This window comes from Cebus imitator, unplaced genomic scaffold, assembly GCF_001604975.1.
Source record: "Cebus imitator isolate Cc_AM_T3 unplaced genomic scaffold, Cebus_imitator-1.0 Scaffold155, whole genome shotgun sequence".
NCBI classification, from domain to species: Eukaryota; Metazoa; Chordata; class Mammalia; order Primates; family Cebidae; genus Cebus; species Cebus imitator.
In genome coordinates, this window is record NW_016107470.1 from 1,504,047 (window position 1) to 1,516,780 (window position 12,734).

Below are 12,734 nucleotides of genomic sequence, written 5' to 3' on the forward strand. Positions count from 1 at the left end.
TTTTTTTTAAGATGGGGTTTCATCATGTTGGTCAGGCTGGTCTTGAACTCCCGACCTCAGGTGATCTGCCCACCTTGGCCTCCAAAGTGCTTGGATTACAAGCGTGAGCCACTACGCCCAGCCAACCTTAACAGTTCTAATCAGTAGTTCACATCTGTTCCTCCAGCCCCCAGCTCCATCCTGACTCATCCCAGTCACCTGCTCCAGTAACCCGCTCCCATCGTCTTCTTTGACCTAGGTCACCCCTGGCTACCTGCTCTGACCCACCAGTAACCGTCCTTCCGCCAAAACACCCACCCTGCCACTCCAGCTCGGAACCCTACTCTCTTTAAAATAACCAATCAGGATTAGTCTAGCTTGTGCAGTCTAACCCTAGCTAATAGGGGAACTACACAGCAATAGGGGTGACCTCCGTCAGACATTAGTACCCCTTACCCACCTTGTCCAAGCATGCGGCCAAAACTGCCTTGCTGAGAGGATTTATCTTCAAGTGCTATTTCTTTTGCAGCATCAAAATTTTACCTACAACACAGGGATAAACCACTGTGCCTAGCATACTTTTTTCAAAAATAATTTTGATGGCAGTGGGTGGTGAATCCTGTCTAAGAGGATTGCCTAATCTTACTACACAATCAGAATACCTCAAATGAATAAAAATTTCGACTGAACTGAAAAGTTCTGTCACCAACCATTCAACCAATTTGAGTGAAGAACCAAAAGCAGAGCTCCAGTAATGCCCCCACCTACCCCCTATTCCAGCCAGAACTAGACACAAATTCTTCATCTCAATTTTATAAGATGAAATGGGAATCATAAGATAAGCTTCCAGCCCAGTTCAGTGGCTCAAACCTATAATCCCAACACTTTGGGAGGCTGAAGAGGGAGGATTGCTTGAGGCCGGGGGATAGAGGCTGCCGTGAGCTATGATCATGCCACTGCACTCCAGCCTAAGGAAAAGAGCAAGACCCTGACTTGAAAATAATAATAATAATCTTCCTTAAACAGTAACGAGAATGGTGATTGCCAGTTAGACTGCAGTTCCTCCTAAGGGGAGAGGTTTTATTTAGTCCTGTGCCCAGCCCACAGGACACCTGCAACCACTTACTGGGCCTCTAAGTGTCTGGCATAGGTAGAGAAGAAAGTGTCAGAAGGGCAGCTGATAGTGAAGAAAAGGAACAAAAAGCACAGATAAACCTTTTAAGAAATTTGGCTGTGAAAAGTTAAGAGATCTAGGGCTCTGGGTCAGCTTGCTTTCTTTCTTTCCTTTCTTTCCTTTCTTTCCTTTCCTTCCTTTCCTTCCTTCCTTCCTTCCTTCTTTTCTTCTTTTTTCTTTCTTTTCTCTCTCTCTCTCTCTCTCCTCTCTCTCTCTCTCTCTCCCTCCTCTCTTTTTCTTTCTTTCTTTTTTTTGAGACACAGTCTTGCTCTGTCCCCCAGGCTGGAGTGCGGTGGCGCAATCTAGGCTCACTGCAATCTCCGCCTCCTGGGTTCAACTGATTCTTCTGCCTCAAGCTTCCGGAGTAGCTGGGATTACAGGTGTGGCACCATCACGACCGTTTTGTTTCTGTTTTTTAGTAGAGATGGGGTTTTGCCATCTTGCTTAGACTGGTCTGGAACTTCTAACCTTGGGAGTTCCTGACCTCAACCCCCTCGCCCTCCCAAAGTGCTTGGATTACAGGAATGAATCACCGCACGCGGCCAGCCATCGTGCCTGGCTCTAGGTCAGCTTTTAATTGTTCGGTTCTGTATTCTTTTAAACATGCAGGAGTATAATTAAATTATGTTTCAGAACCTGGCTTGAGTATTACTCATCTATATGCTACGCTTAAAATGTCCACACATCGCAGATTCCCAAGGATAGGCCAGATAACCAGCACTCTGTCTTGTTGGTTCATGAGTAAAGAAGCACACACTCTAATTTCTGTTTGGAAAACATGTTTGACTTTAAGGCATTAGAAAGTAAGAAGAATAAGGACCAGGTGTGGTAGCTGACGCCTGTAATCCCAGCACTTTGGGAGGCCGAAGCAGAGGGATCACTTGAGGTCAGGAGTTTGAGACTAGCCTGGCCAAAATGGGAAAACCCCATCTCCACTAAAAATACAAAAATTAGCTAGGCATTGTAGCATGTGCCTGTAATCCCAGCTATTCAGGAGGCTGAGGCAGGAGAATCACTTGAACCTGGGAGGTGAAGGTTGCAATGAGCCAAGATCGAGCCACTATAATCCAGCCTGGGCGACAGAGTGACTCTGTCTCAAAAAAAGAAAAGAAATCAACTCAGCAGACACCTTGAGTTCAGACTTCTAGCGTCTAGAACCATGAGACAATAATTTATGTTAATTTTTGTTTAAGCCACCCAGTTTATGGTGTTTTGTTACCGTGGCTTCAGCAAACTACTACAAATGGGGATTAGAGTTGGACCTCTACCTCGTTGGATGAGTATCAGAATTAAATAAGACGATGCAAATAATATGTTTAGAACGGTACCAACTACACAAAGCACCCACATGTCATCACTATCACCATACAGTTGCATCTTCATTTCATATCTATAAACCAAAAATAAAATTTGAAGGCCCTCTGCAACCATCTGAATGGACTTTCTGCTCAGCGAGGGCACCCTAAAATTTAACCTGAAAGACTGGTTCAGGCCATAAGGGGAAGTGAGGGTTGGACATCCCTCATTATATCCCTCCAATATTAACACCAACACAGACCTTAAGTCTGATAAGAAACATTTACTGTTTATTCTCTAATGCCTGCTACTTGGAGGTTTTAAAGTGGCAGTACCTATGACCTGGCAGCCCTTAAGTACCGCTAGAGTAGAGTACCTCTGACCTGGCAGCCTCTCCACCCCTTTGGAGTTGTCCTGTTCTGCCAGATGGAACCAACGTAGTAAATCCTACATGTATTGACTGATGTATTACGTCTCCCTAAAATGTATAAAAGCAAGCTATACTCTTACCACGTTGGGCACATGTTATCATGCCACGTTGGGCATATCCTGTAACCTTGGCAAATTAAACTTTCTAAATTTTTTTTTTTAGATGGAGTCTCACTCTATCACCCAGGCTGGAGTCCAGTGGCAATCTCAGCTCACCGCAACCTCTGCCTCCCAGGTTCAAGCAATTCTGGTGCCTCAGCCTCCCAAGAAGCTGCATTACAGGTATACACCACTACACCCAGCTAATTTTTTTTTTTTTTTTTTTTTTGAGACCGTTTCACTCTTGTTGCTCAGGCTAGGGTGCAATGGCACGATCTCAGCTCACTGCTACCTCCTCCGCCTCCCAGGTTCAAGCGATTCTCCTGCCTCAGCCTCTCTAGTAGCTGGGATTACAGGCATGTGCCACCACACCTGGCTAATGTTGTATTTTCAGTAGGGATGGGGTTTCTCCATATTGGTCAGGCTGGTCTCGAACTCCCAACCTCAGGTGATCTGCCCGCCTCAACCTCCCAAAGTGCTGAGATTACAGGCATGAGCCACTGCGCCTGGCCTAACTTTTGTATTTTAGTCGAGATGGGGTTTCACCATGTTGGCCAAGCTGGTCTCAAACTCCTGGCCTCAGGCAATCCGCCGGCCTCGGCCTCCCAAAGTGCTAGGATTACAGGCGTGAGCCACCCTGCCTGGCCAAACTCTCTAAGTTGATTGAGACTTGTTTTTGATACTTTTTGGTTTACGTATCGGAGTCCCAGTGGAATTCTCAGGACAATACAAACCTTTTCTTCTCACCTAATGCAGCGTCTCCAGACCCTTTACGGTACAGGCTCTGCTTCCTGAGTTTCTCTTCCCCCATATGCTCACACAGCTAATAACTTTTTATTCTCAGGTTTCCTTTCAAATATCACCTGCCCCAGGAAGCCTGTCCTGACTTAGTGACTACTTCAGGCCTTCTGCCATATCCACTTAACGGGGTGAGGCCAGTACTTCACACACAGCAATGCAATTTACTGATTCCAAATTAGGCTCCAAAGTCTACCAGGGAAGAGGTTAATATTCCTCTAAATTTTTCTCAGCAATGTAGTGTGAGATGCTCATTAAATATTTGAGGAAAGGAGCCCTTCACCACAGATAGAGTAAGTGGCCACACACACCATCTGTAAACAAGCTCATGCTCTAAACTGGCCATTAAAACTACTCTCTCAAAGTCTGGTCTGGAAACCAGACATGCAAATTCCTGGGCCCCATCCCAGACTGCCTGAAGCAGAAACCCTGGGGGTAGGGCCCAGGAATCCATGTTTTAACACACCCTCCAGCTGGTACCGATGTGCTGCAGCTCTAGGTCTATCCATCTGAGTATGGAAGTTTGGCTGCTAAAGTGATTCCCCTAGAATTCCTGTAAACCGAGGAGCCCCTAGGAAAGAGGGAAAGAAGCTACAGAGGGGCTCCCAGGTGCATAGAAGTAAAAGTTTTGAGCTTTCACCTTCAACTCACTTTTTTTTTTTTTCTGAGATGGAGTTTCACGTTTTTTTTTTTTTTTTTTTTTTTTTTTTTGAGATGAAGCCTTACTCTATCGCCCAGGCTGGAGTGCAGTGGTGTGATCTCGGCTCACTGCAACCTCTGCCGCCCGGTGCAAGCAATTCTCCTGCCTCAGCTTCCGGAGTAGCTGGGATTACAGGCACCTGCCACCACACCAGGCTAATTTTTGTATTTTTAGTTGAGACAGTTTCACTATGTTGGCCAGACTGGTCTCGAACTCCTGACCTCAGGTGATCCACCCGCCTCAGCCTCCCAAGGTGCTAGGATTACAGGTGTGAGCCACCACACCCGGCCTCAACTCACTTTTCTAAGCCTATATGATGGGGTGAGTCAGTGATAACTTCAAGGTATCTAAATTGCCTAACGAGATTCCATAGCTGAGAAATGAAGCTCTTCACCAGACTACTATCATCTTTTCTTTTTCTTTTTATTCATTATTAACTTTTTACATAATTTTAAAATTGAAAAAGATAGAGACAGGGTCTCCTTATATAGCCCAGGTTGGTCTTGAACTCCTGGGCTCAAGGGATTCTCCTGCCTCGGCCTCCCAAAGTGCTATGATTATAGGTGTGAACCGCCAGGCCTTGCCTTCTTCTTCTTTTTTTTTTTTTTTTTTTTTTAATAGAGGCAAGGTCTTGCTATATTGCTCAGGCAGATCTTGAACTCCTGGGTTTAAGCGATCCTCCCACCTTGGCCTCCTAAAGTCTTAGCATTATTTCTGAAGGCAAAGATGATTTTGCCAAGTCAGAAAGGTGATAATCAAAGCCCCTTAAAGTAGCAAAAATCCAGCCCCAGGCAAATAGTGCTCTCCAGAATGATAGAGTAGGCAGAATGGGTAGAGGCTGCTGATTAGAAACCATTTAAAATCTTTGAATCTCAGGTTCTTTATTTGCAAAAGGGAGCTAATAATACCTTCCTCTTGCAGTTGTGAGAGGAACAATGTCAGTGAAAGCACCTTGCCCCTTGCCTGGCAAATAAAAAGCCCTTAATGAATGTTTGCTGGATCTGAAACTAGGGCATGTGGGATGCCTGGGGAAAATCCTCTTCACTCAAGCTCGCCTAAGGCTAATTCGTCCCAGAAAGCCAAGCTTGTGTTTACACATGAAAGAACTCTGAAGCAAGGCATTGACTCAGGCAATCAAATTGATGTTGGAAAGGTAGTGCGGGTACAGGGAACTAGAACAAGGGAGGTATGTATCAGGAGGGGCTAGCTAGAGTCAGAAAGAGCCTTTCCTCCAACAGACAATGCTAGCTCCAATCTCTCTTTGCCATACTCCACAGCAACCCTCCAATTTATTTGAATAATCAACAGTTCCTATCTAGAAATTTAGTAAGAATTTTAGGACACCAATTTTTTTTTTTTTTTTTTTTTTTTTGTGAGGCAGAGGCAGTCTCTCTATCGCAAGGCTGGAGTGCAGTGGCACAATCTCAGCTCACTGCAAACTCCACCTCCTGGATTCAAGTGATTCTCGTGCCTCAGCCTCCCAAGTAGCTGGTATTACTGCACCACCACACCTGGCTAATTTTTTTTTTTTATATTTTGCAGAGATGGGGTTTTGCCATGTTGCCCAGGCTGGTCTCAAACTCTTGGGCTCAAGCCATCTGTCCACCTTGGCCTCCCAAATTGCTGGAATTACAGGTGTGAGGCACTGCACCCAGCCAAGGAAAACCATTTCTGGAGTCTGAGCAGGCATCTGTCTTCTCATGTTTGGGACTTTTTTTGTTGCTGAGACAAAGTCTCGATCCGCTGCCCAGGCTGGAGTGCAGTGGTGCACCTTTAGCTCCCCACAGCCTCAAATTCCCAGGCTCAAGCGATTCTCCCACTCAGCTTCTCATGTAGCTAGGTCTACAGGAGCACACCGCCATGCCCAGCAGGTTATTATTATTATTTTTTAAGCAGAGACAGGGTCTCACTATGTTGCCCAGGCTGGTTTCAAACTCCTGGCCTCAAGCAATCCTCCCACCTCTACTTTCCAAAGCACTGGAATTATAGGTGTGAACCACCTTGCCTGGCCAGGACCTTTAAGAGCTCCATAGAAACCATTTCAGTAAACGAAACCCGCATTCAGCCCTGTTAATTCAGTGGAAAATGAGGACTTTCTCCACTTGAATGTCCTCATTTGGACAACTAGACACTGAGAAAGGCTTTAGCACGGGCCTGGTACTTACTGGGCCCATTAACTCATTTAGTTTCATGTTGACATTCTCTTTTTAAAGATGAAGAATCCGAGGCTCAGAAGCATTAAGACATGTGCCCAAGATCACACAATTAGAAGGCAGCAGAACTAGGATCTGAACGACTATCTGCCCTTCTGGAATGTGCCATTCACATGCCGCTAAACTCCGTTTGCACATGTATCTGGAATCCTGCCAGGTAGGGGCTACCAGCTTCAACAGACAGGAAGTTCAAAACAAGCACATGAAAAAAATTCCAACCCCATTCCAACCAGCCATGGACTGGCCTATAAACAGAGGTCAAAGTGTAACAAAAAACAAATGCATCCCACATCTGTCAAAATTTAAGACCTTGTAAATCTCATTTAATTCATTCTTTTTTTTTTTTTTTTTTTTTTTTTTTTTTTTTGAGACAGAGTTTCGCTCTTGTTACCCAGGCTGGAGTGCAATGGCGCGATCTCGGCTCACCCACCTCCTGGGTTCAGGCAATTCTCCTGCCTCAGCCTCCTGAGTAGCTGGCATTACAGGCACGCGCCACCATGCCCAGCTAATTTTTTGTAGTTTTAGTAGAGACGGGGTTTCACCATGTTGACCAGGATGGTCTCGATCTCTTGACCTCATGATCCACCCGCCTCGGCCTCCCAAAGTGCTGGGATTATAGGCGTGAGCCACCGCGCCCGGCCTAATTCATTCTTAAAAGTGAATCAGTAAATAGATAATACTGGCTCCTAGCTCTTGCACTAAAAGCTTGGACATAATTAATTTTTAGAAGCCAGCATGACTGATGTCCGTTATTTTTTCAGCAAAGTGCTTACCATTGTTATATAATTTTACTACCTCAATGATAATGGAAAAAAAAATAACCTATTAAAATGACCTCCAATCCCAGGCATCATCAGCACCAAATGCCAATTTAGACATTATTTTGAACCACAGAAGTTGTACTTACATGCCAGGAAGGTCATCCTCAATAAGCATTCACCAACCACAGCAAAGTTATACCTATCAATTCAGTCCATTAGTGCAGGTATGATGTTTCTGTTCTTTGGTACTTTGGACATTACCATTAAATTTTCTATGAAAATGTATAGATCAGCAACATCGAAAATGGTAACTCTGACTACCTCTAGGATGTGAAAATGGTAACTCTTACAACAGATTTTGGGGAAGAACAGTGACTAGGCTGATGAGAGATAAAGTAAGCAAATACCTGGCAACGTGGGCTGTGTACTGGCACAGCTCTGTGCTTCCTGGAGTACTTTTGCCTGGAGCTGCAGCTGGGGTGCCAGTCCCACTCACAGGGAGAGGACAGTAATGTGGTACTTCGCACCCTGGAAAAGACAGTGTTGTTAAAAATCCAACATGCTCATTCCCTGCATGGTAAGATTTTGGGAAATGCACAGAAGTTCACATACCATACAATTTGCCCATTTTTAGGATGGCCTTTAGTATCTTCACAGAGTTGTACAACTGTCACCACAATCCATCTTAGAATATCTTCATTACCCCCAAAAAGAAGCCCCAAACCTCTTAGCCATCATTCCCTGATCCCCCAATTCTTCTCTCCCTGCCTCTTGGCCCTAGGCAACCACCAATCTAATTTTTGACTCTATAAATTTATCTCTTCTGGATATTTCATATAAATGGGCTCATATGATATTGGACCTTTTGTGACTGCCTTCTTTAACTTGGCATAATTTTTCAAGGTTCACTGATGTTGTAGCATACATCAGCACTTCATTCCTTTTTTATGGACAAACAATATTCCACTGTATGGATATACCACATTTTATTATCTATTCATCAGTTGGTGGAGGTTTGGGTTGTTTCTTCTCTTTGGCCACTATGAACACTGGTGTACAAGTGTTTATATGGACATACGTTTTCATTTATCTCAGAAATAACGGAATTGCTTCCCCTAATGTTTTCAGTTTTCAAAAAATGGAGAAAGTAAGTTGCCACCTAAACTTTGGTATCACCAGTCTACCTGAGAGTCACTCTGAGAAACAAGATCTTATAAGAATTTGTGGCTGGGCACGGTGGCTCACACCTGTAATCCCAGCACTTTGGGAGGCCAAGATGGGTGGATCACAAGTTCAGGAGTTCAAGACCAACCTGGCCAAGATGGTAAAACCCTGTCTATACTAAAAAATACAAAAAATAGCCGAGAATGGCGGCAGGTGCCTGTAATCTCAGCTATTCAGGAGGCTGAGGCAGCAGAATCACTTGAACCTGGAGGCAGAGGTTGCGGTGAGCCAAGATCACACGCCACTACACTCAAGCCAGGGCGACAAAGTGAGACTCCATCTCAAAAAAAAAAAGGATTCGCCTTTCAGGTTAAACAGGTATTCAGCAGGTGAGAAAATAGCTAGAAAAAATTTTTTTTAGGCCAGGCATGGTGGCTTATGCCTGTAATCCCAGCATATTGGGAGGCCAAGGCAGGTGGATCACCTGAGGTCAGAAGCTCCAGACCAGCCTGGCCAACATGGTGAAACCCCATCTCTACAAAATACAAAAATTAGCCGGAAGTGGTGGTGGACGCCTATAATCCCAGCTACTTGGGAGGTTGAAACAGGAGAATCACTTGAACCCAGGAGGCGGAGGTTGCAGTGAGGCAAGATCTCACCACTGCATTCCAGCCTGGGTGACAAGAGCAAAACTCCATCTCAAAAAAAAAAAAAAAAAAAAAAAAAAAAAAAAAAAAAAAAAAAAAAAAAAAAAAAAAAAAAAAAAAAAAAAAAAAAAAAAAAAAATATTTTTTTTTTTTTTTAAAGCCAGTCAAATTTAGCAGTGAGGGATTGTATAGCAACTTTAGTGACACTAATGTTAGTAAGTTCTGATAACCCACTACCATCGGGCCAGCCAGGAAGAAAATTTTTATTATGGTAAAATACACATAAAATTTACCATTTCAAAGTGTACAACAGAGAAAACATTTTATTTCTTTTGTTTCAAATAAGTGACTTTAGGAAAATGAGAGAAAACATTTTAAACTAAGAGGGAATTTGTTTTTCATAGCATTCATAATACCGGCTTGTGTTTATTGTTTTGTTTTTATTTTTTTTCTTAAGGTTATACCTGGATTGTTTTGTTTTCTGAGACAGAGTCTTATACTGTTGCCCAGCCTGGAGCGCAGTGGCAAGATCTTGGCTCACTGCAAACACTGCCTCCTGGGTTCAAGTGATTCTCCTTCCTCAGCCTCTCAGGTAACTGGGATTATAGGTGTGTATCACCTGTAATGGCTTTTAGTACCTTCAGAGAGCCCGGCTAATTTTTGTGTTTTTAGTAGATACAGGGTTTCACCATTTTGGCCAGGCTGGTCTCAAACTCCTGGCCTCAAGTGATCTGCCTGCCTCAGCCTCTCAAAGTGCTGGGATTACAGACATGAGCCATGGTGACCGGCCTGGGCTTCTGTTTATATTGTGGGTTGCCCGCCATCAGGAAAGATGGCAAATATTTTCTCATTTTACACCTAAGTCCAAGAAAACCCAAGAAATACCCCTTCTGCACATTCTTATGAAGGCTGCATGTGCCTTTCAAATACCACAAGGAGGCAAGCTCCTTTCTGGGTTGATCTTGTGAAGGCAGCTTCATTCGGGCAGTCACAGGAAAAACTTTCAGTGGGAGGAAGAATGCAGCCTCTCACCCGTTCTGGACATACTCTTCTGTTTACTAGACAAAGTGATATTGTGGCATCTGTGCAAAACACTCTACTCCCTACACGATGGAATAGAAAGAAAAGATGGTGTCGATTTTATTTGTACAGGCGGGAGGCACATTTCCCTTCTCCCAGGATCAGCAGGAAATGTAGGCAAAGGCTAAAGCTAGGCCATCTGGACATTCTACAAAGCAAGCAACAGGATTAGAGCCCAGCCCATACATGGTTTCTATTATTACTTCCAAAGATAAATAAATGGCTTAAAATCGACATGTGTTTGGTTATGCTTTTGGCCTTCATATGCAAACTTTTCTACAGGTATCAGCTCCAAAAAGAGCTTATTTCTTTTATTAAAATGGCTTGCTTTTTAATTCAAGTAGTTTTCTGCATATCTAAGGCATCCTGGCTTTAGCTTTCACTATAATAGTCCAAGGGGTTTTGTCATGTATACAAACCCTCAATAACAATCAGTTGCCTCTAAAATATACTATTATTGAATTGGGCCTCTAAGCAAACACTGGCAGAAAGAAATACAATATATTCGTGGACTCCAGGAGTATTGACAAATATGTAAAATTGTCAGGTAACATGAGTTAAAGCTCAAAAACTTTACAGATTGCAAAAGGAAGATCCATAGGTGGCTGGTATTTTTGTATTTGGGTATCAATTCTTTTTATTCTATCTTTCTCCATTTGTGGCTATACTGAAACTGAGTTAGCACTGGAAAATATATCCTGAGCACCTACCACGCGCTGGGCAATGGGCAAATATGCACATGTATAAGTCATACAATTTCTGTTTAAATGAACTTGCAACACTCAGTCAATTGTTGGTTGGTAGCTGCTCGTTTTGGCCAATCATGTAACTGTACAGTTTGCAGAATAGAACCTTAAGCATATTCCTGCTTGCAGACAGCAAGAAAAAGTATTACAGAGGGGGGCCAGGTGTGGTGGCTTCTGCCTATAATCCCAGCATTTTGGGAGGCCGAGGTAGGTGGATCACTTGGGGTCAGGAGTTCAAGATTAGCCTGGGAAACATGGTGAAACCATGTCTCTACTGAAAATACAAAAGTTAGCCAGGCATGGTGGTGAGTATCTGTAGTCCCAGCTACTTGAAAGGTGGAGACAGGAGAATCACTTGAACCTGGGAGGCAGAGATTGCAGTGAGCCAGGATCGTGCCACTGCACTCTAATATCCTGGGTGACAAAGCGTGACTCCCTCTCAAAAAAAAAAGTGTTACAGAATGGGAAGCTTGAGAGGAATTAATTAATTCCTTGATGTTTTAGATACTGGATTATAAACTGACTTCAAATTATGTTTTGTTTGTTGTTGTTGTTGTTTTTTGAGAGAATCTCATTCTGTCGCCCAGGCTGGAGTGCAGTGGTACAATCACAGCTCACTGCAACCTCTGCCTCCCAGGTTCAAGCAATTCTCCCTGTCTCAGCCTCCAGAGTAGCTGGGATTACAGGCATCCACCACCACATCCAGCTAATTTTTGTACTTTTAGACAAAAATTTTAGACAACATGTTTCACCATGTTGGTCAGGCTAGCCTTGAACTCCTGACCTAAGGTGATCTGTCCACCTCTGTTTCCCAAAGTGCTAGGATTACAGGTGTGAGCCACCTTACCCAGCCTCAATTGTGTTTTAAAATGCAAAAGCAGCTGCTCCTAAAAACTATGCATATTATAAGTATGTTGTCATAATCAGAATACTTCTTGAAAAGAAAGAATGAGACAGCATTCTTGGAAGGAAAGAATCAGCCTCACTAGTCCACCAGGCCAACAGAAATTTCTGGTTAAAATGTTCATAGGACAACTTCTTTCTGTAGAAGCTCTGTCTGAAAGCCACGCTCTTGATCAGAATAATCTACCCTCCTACTGCTGATATCTTTAACAACTGCTGAGAGGGGAGGTATTGGGACTAAAAGCCATCAGGAAGATCAGAAAGTGCCAGATTAATCAGGAGGGGTCACCTGGCCCCTGGTTGGAAACAGAGCAGGTCAAAACTTCTGGGCTTATTAATGGTGAGCTCACACCTGTGAATAGCCACTGCACTTCTGCCTGGGCAACACAGTGAGACTCTCTATTTTTAAAGAAAGAAAGTGAAAGGTTAAGAGAAGGTAAGTCGGCTCTGGTGGAAAGTACTTCTCAGGATGCTTGATCTTTAAAGTGTGGCTTGTGGACTGAGCCATCAGCATCACCTGGGCTGACAGTACTACCTGGGAGCTTGTCAGAAATTGCAGAATCTCCAGCTCCGCTATAACGTACAGAATCAAAACCTACATTTTAACAGTGATTCATATGCACATGAAAGTTTGAGAAATAAGAGAAACTAGGGGAGAGAGATCCAAGATGGCTGATCACTAGCAGCTCGGGATTGCAGCTCCCACTGAAAGAGCAGAGAACGAGAGGACGCCACACTTTCAGAT

The 12,734-nt window shown here is 43.7% G+C and overlaps 1 protein-coding gene across 4 annotated transcripts in view; it reads right to left on the minus strand.

Moving 5' to 3' along the window:
• TJP2 (tight junction protein 2) overlaps nt 1-12,734 on the minus strand; it is a 138,690-nt gene that overhangs the window by 96,824 nt on the left and 29,132 nt on the right. For all 4 annotated transcript variants that reach the window (XM_017543429.2, XM_017543432.2, XM_037743822.1 and 1 more), the window contains exon 2: nt 7,857-7,977. Coding sequence is in view for 3 of the 4 variants with exons in the window: in XM_017543432.2 (XP_017398921.2) it covers nt 7,857-7,977 (121 nt within the window). In the remaining variant the exon portion in view is untranslated. The remainder of the gene's footprint in view (nt 1-7,856; nt 7,978-12,734) is intronic.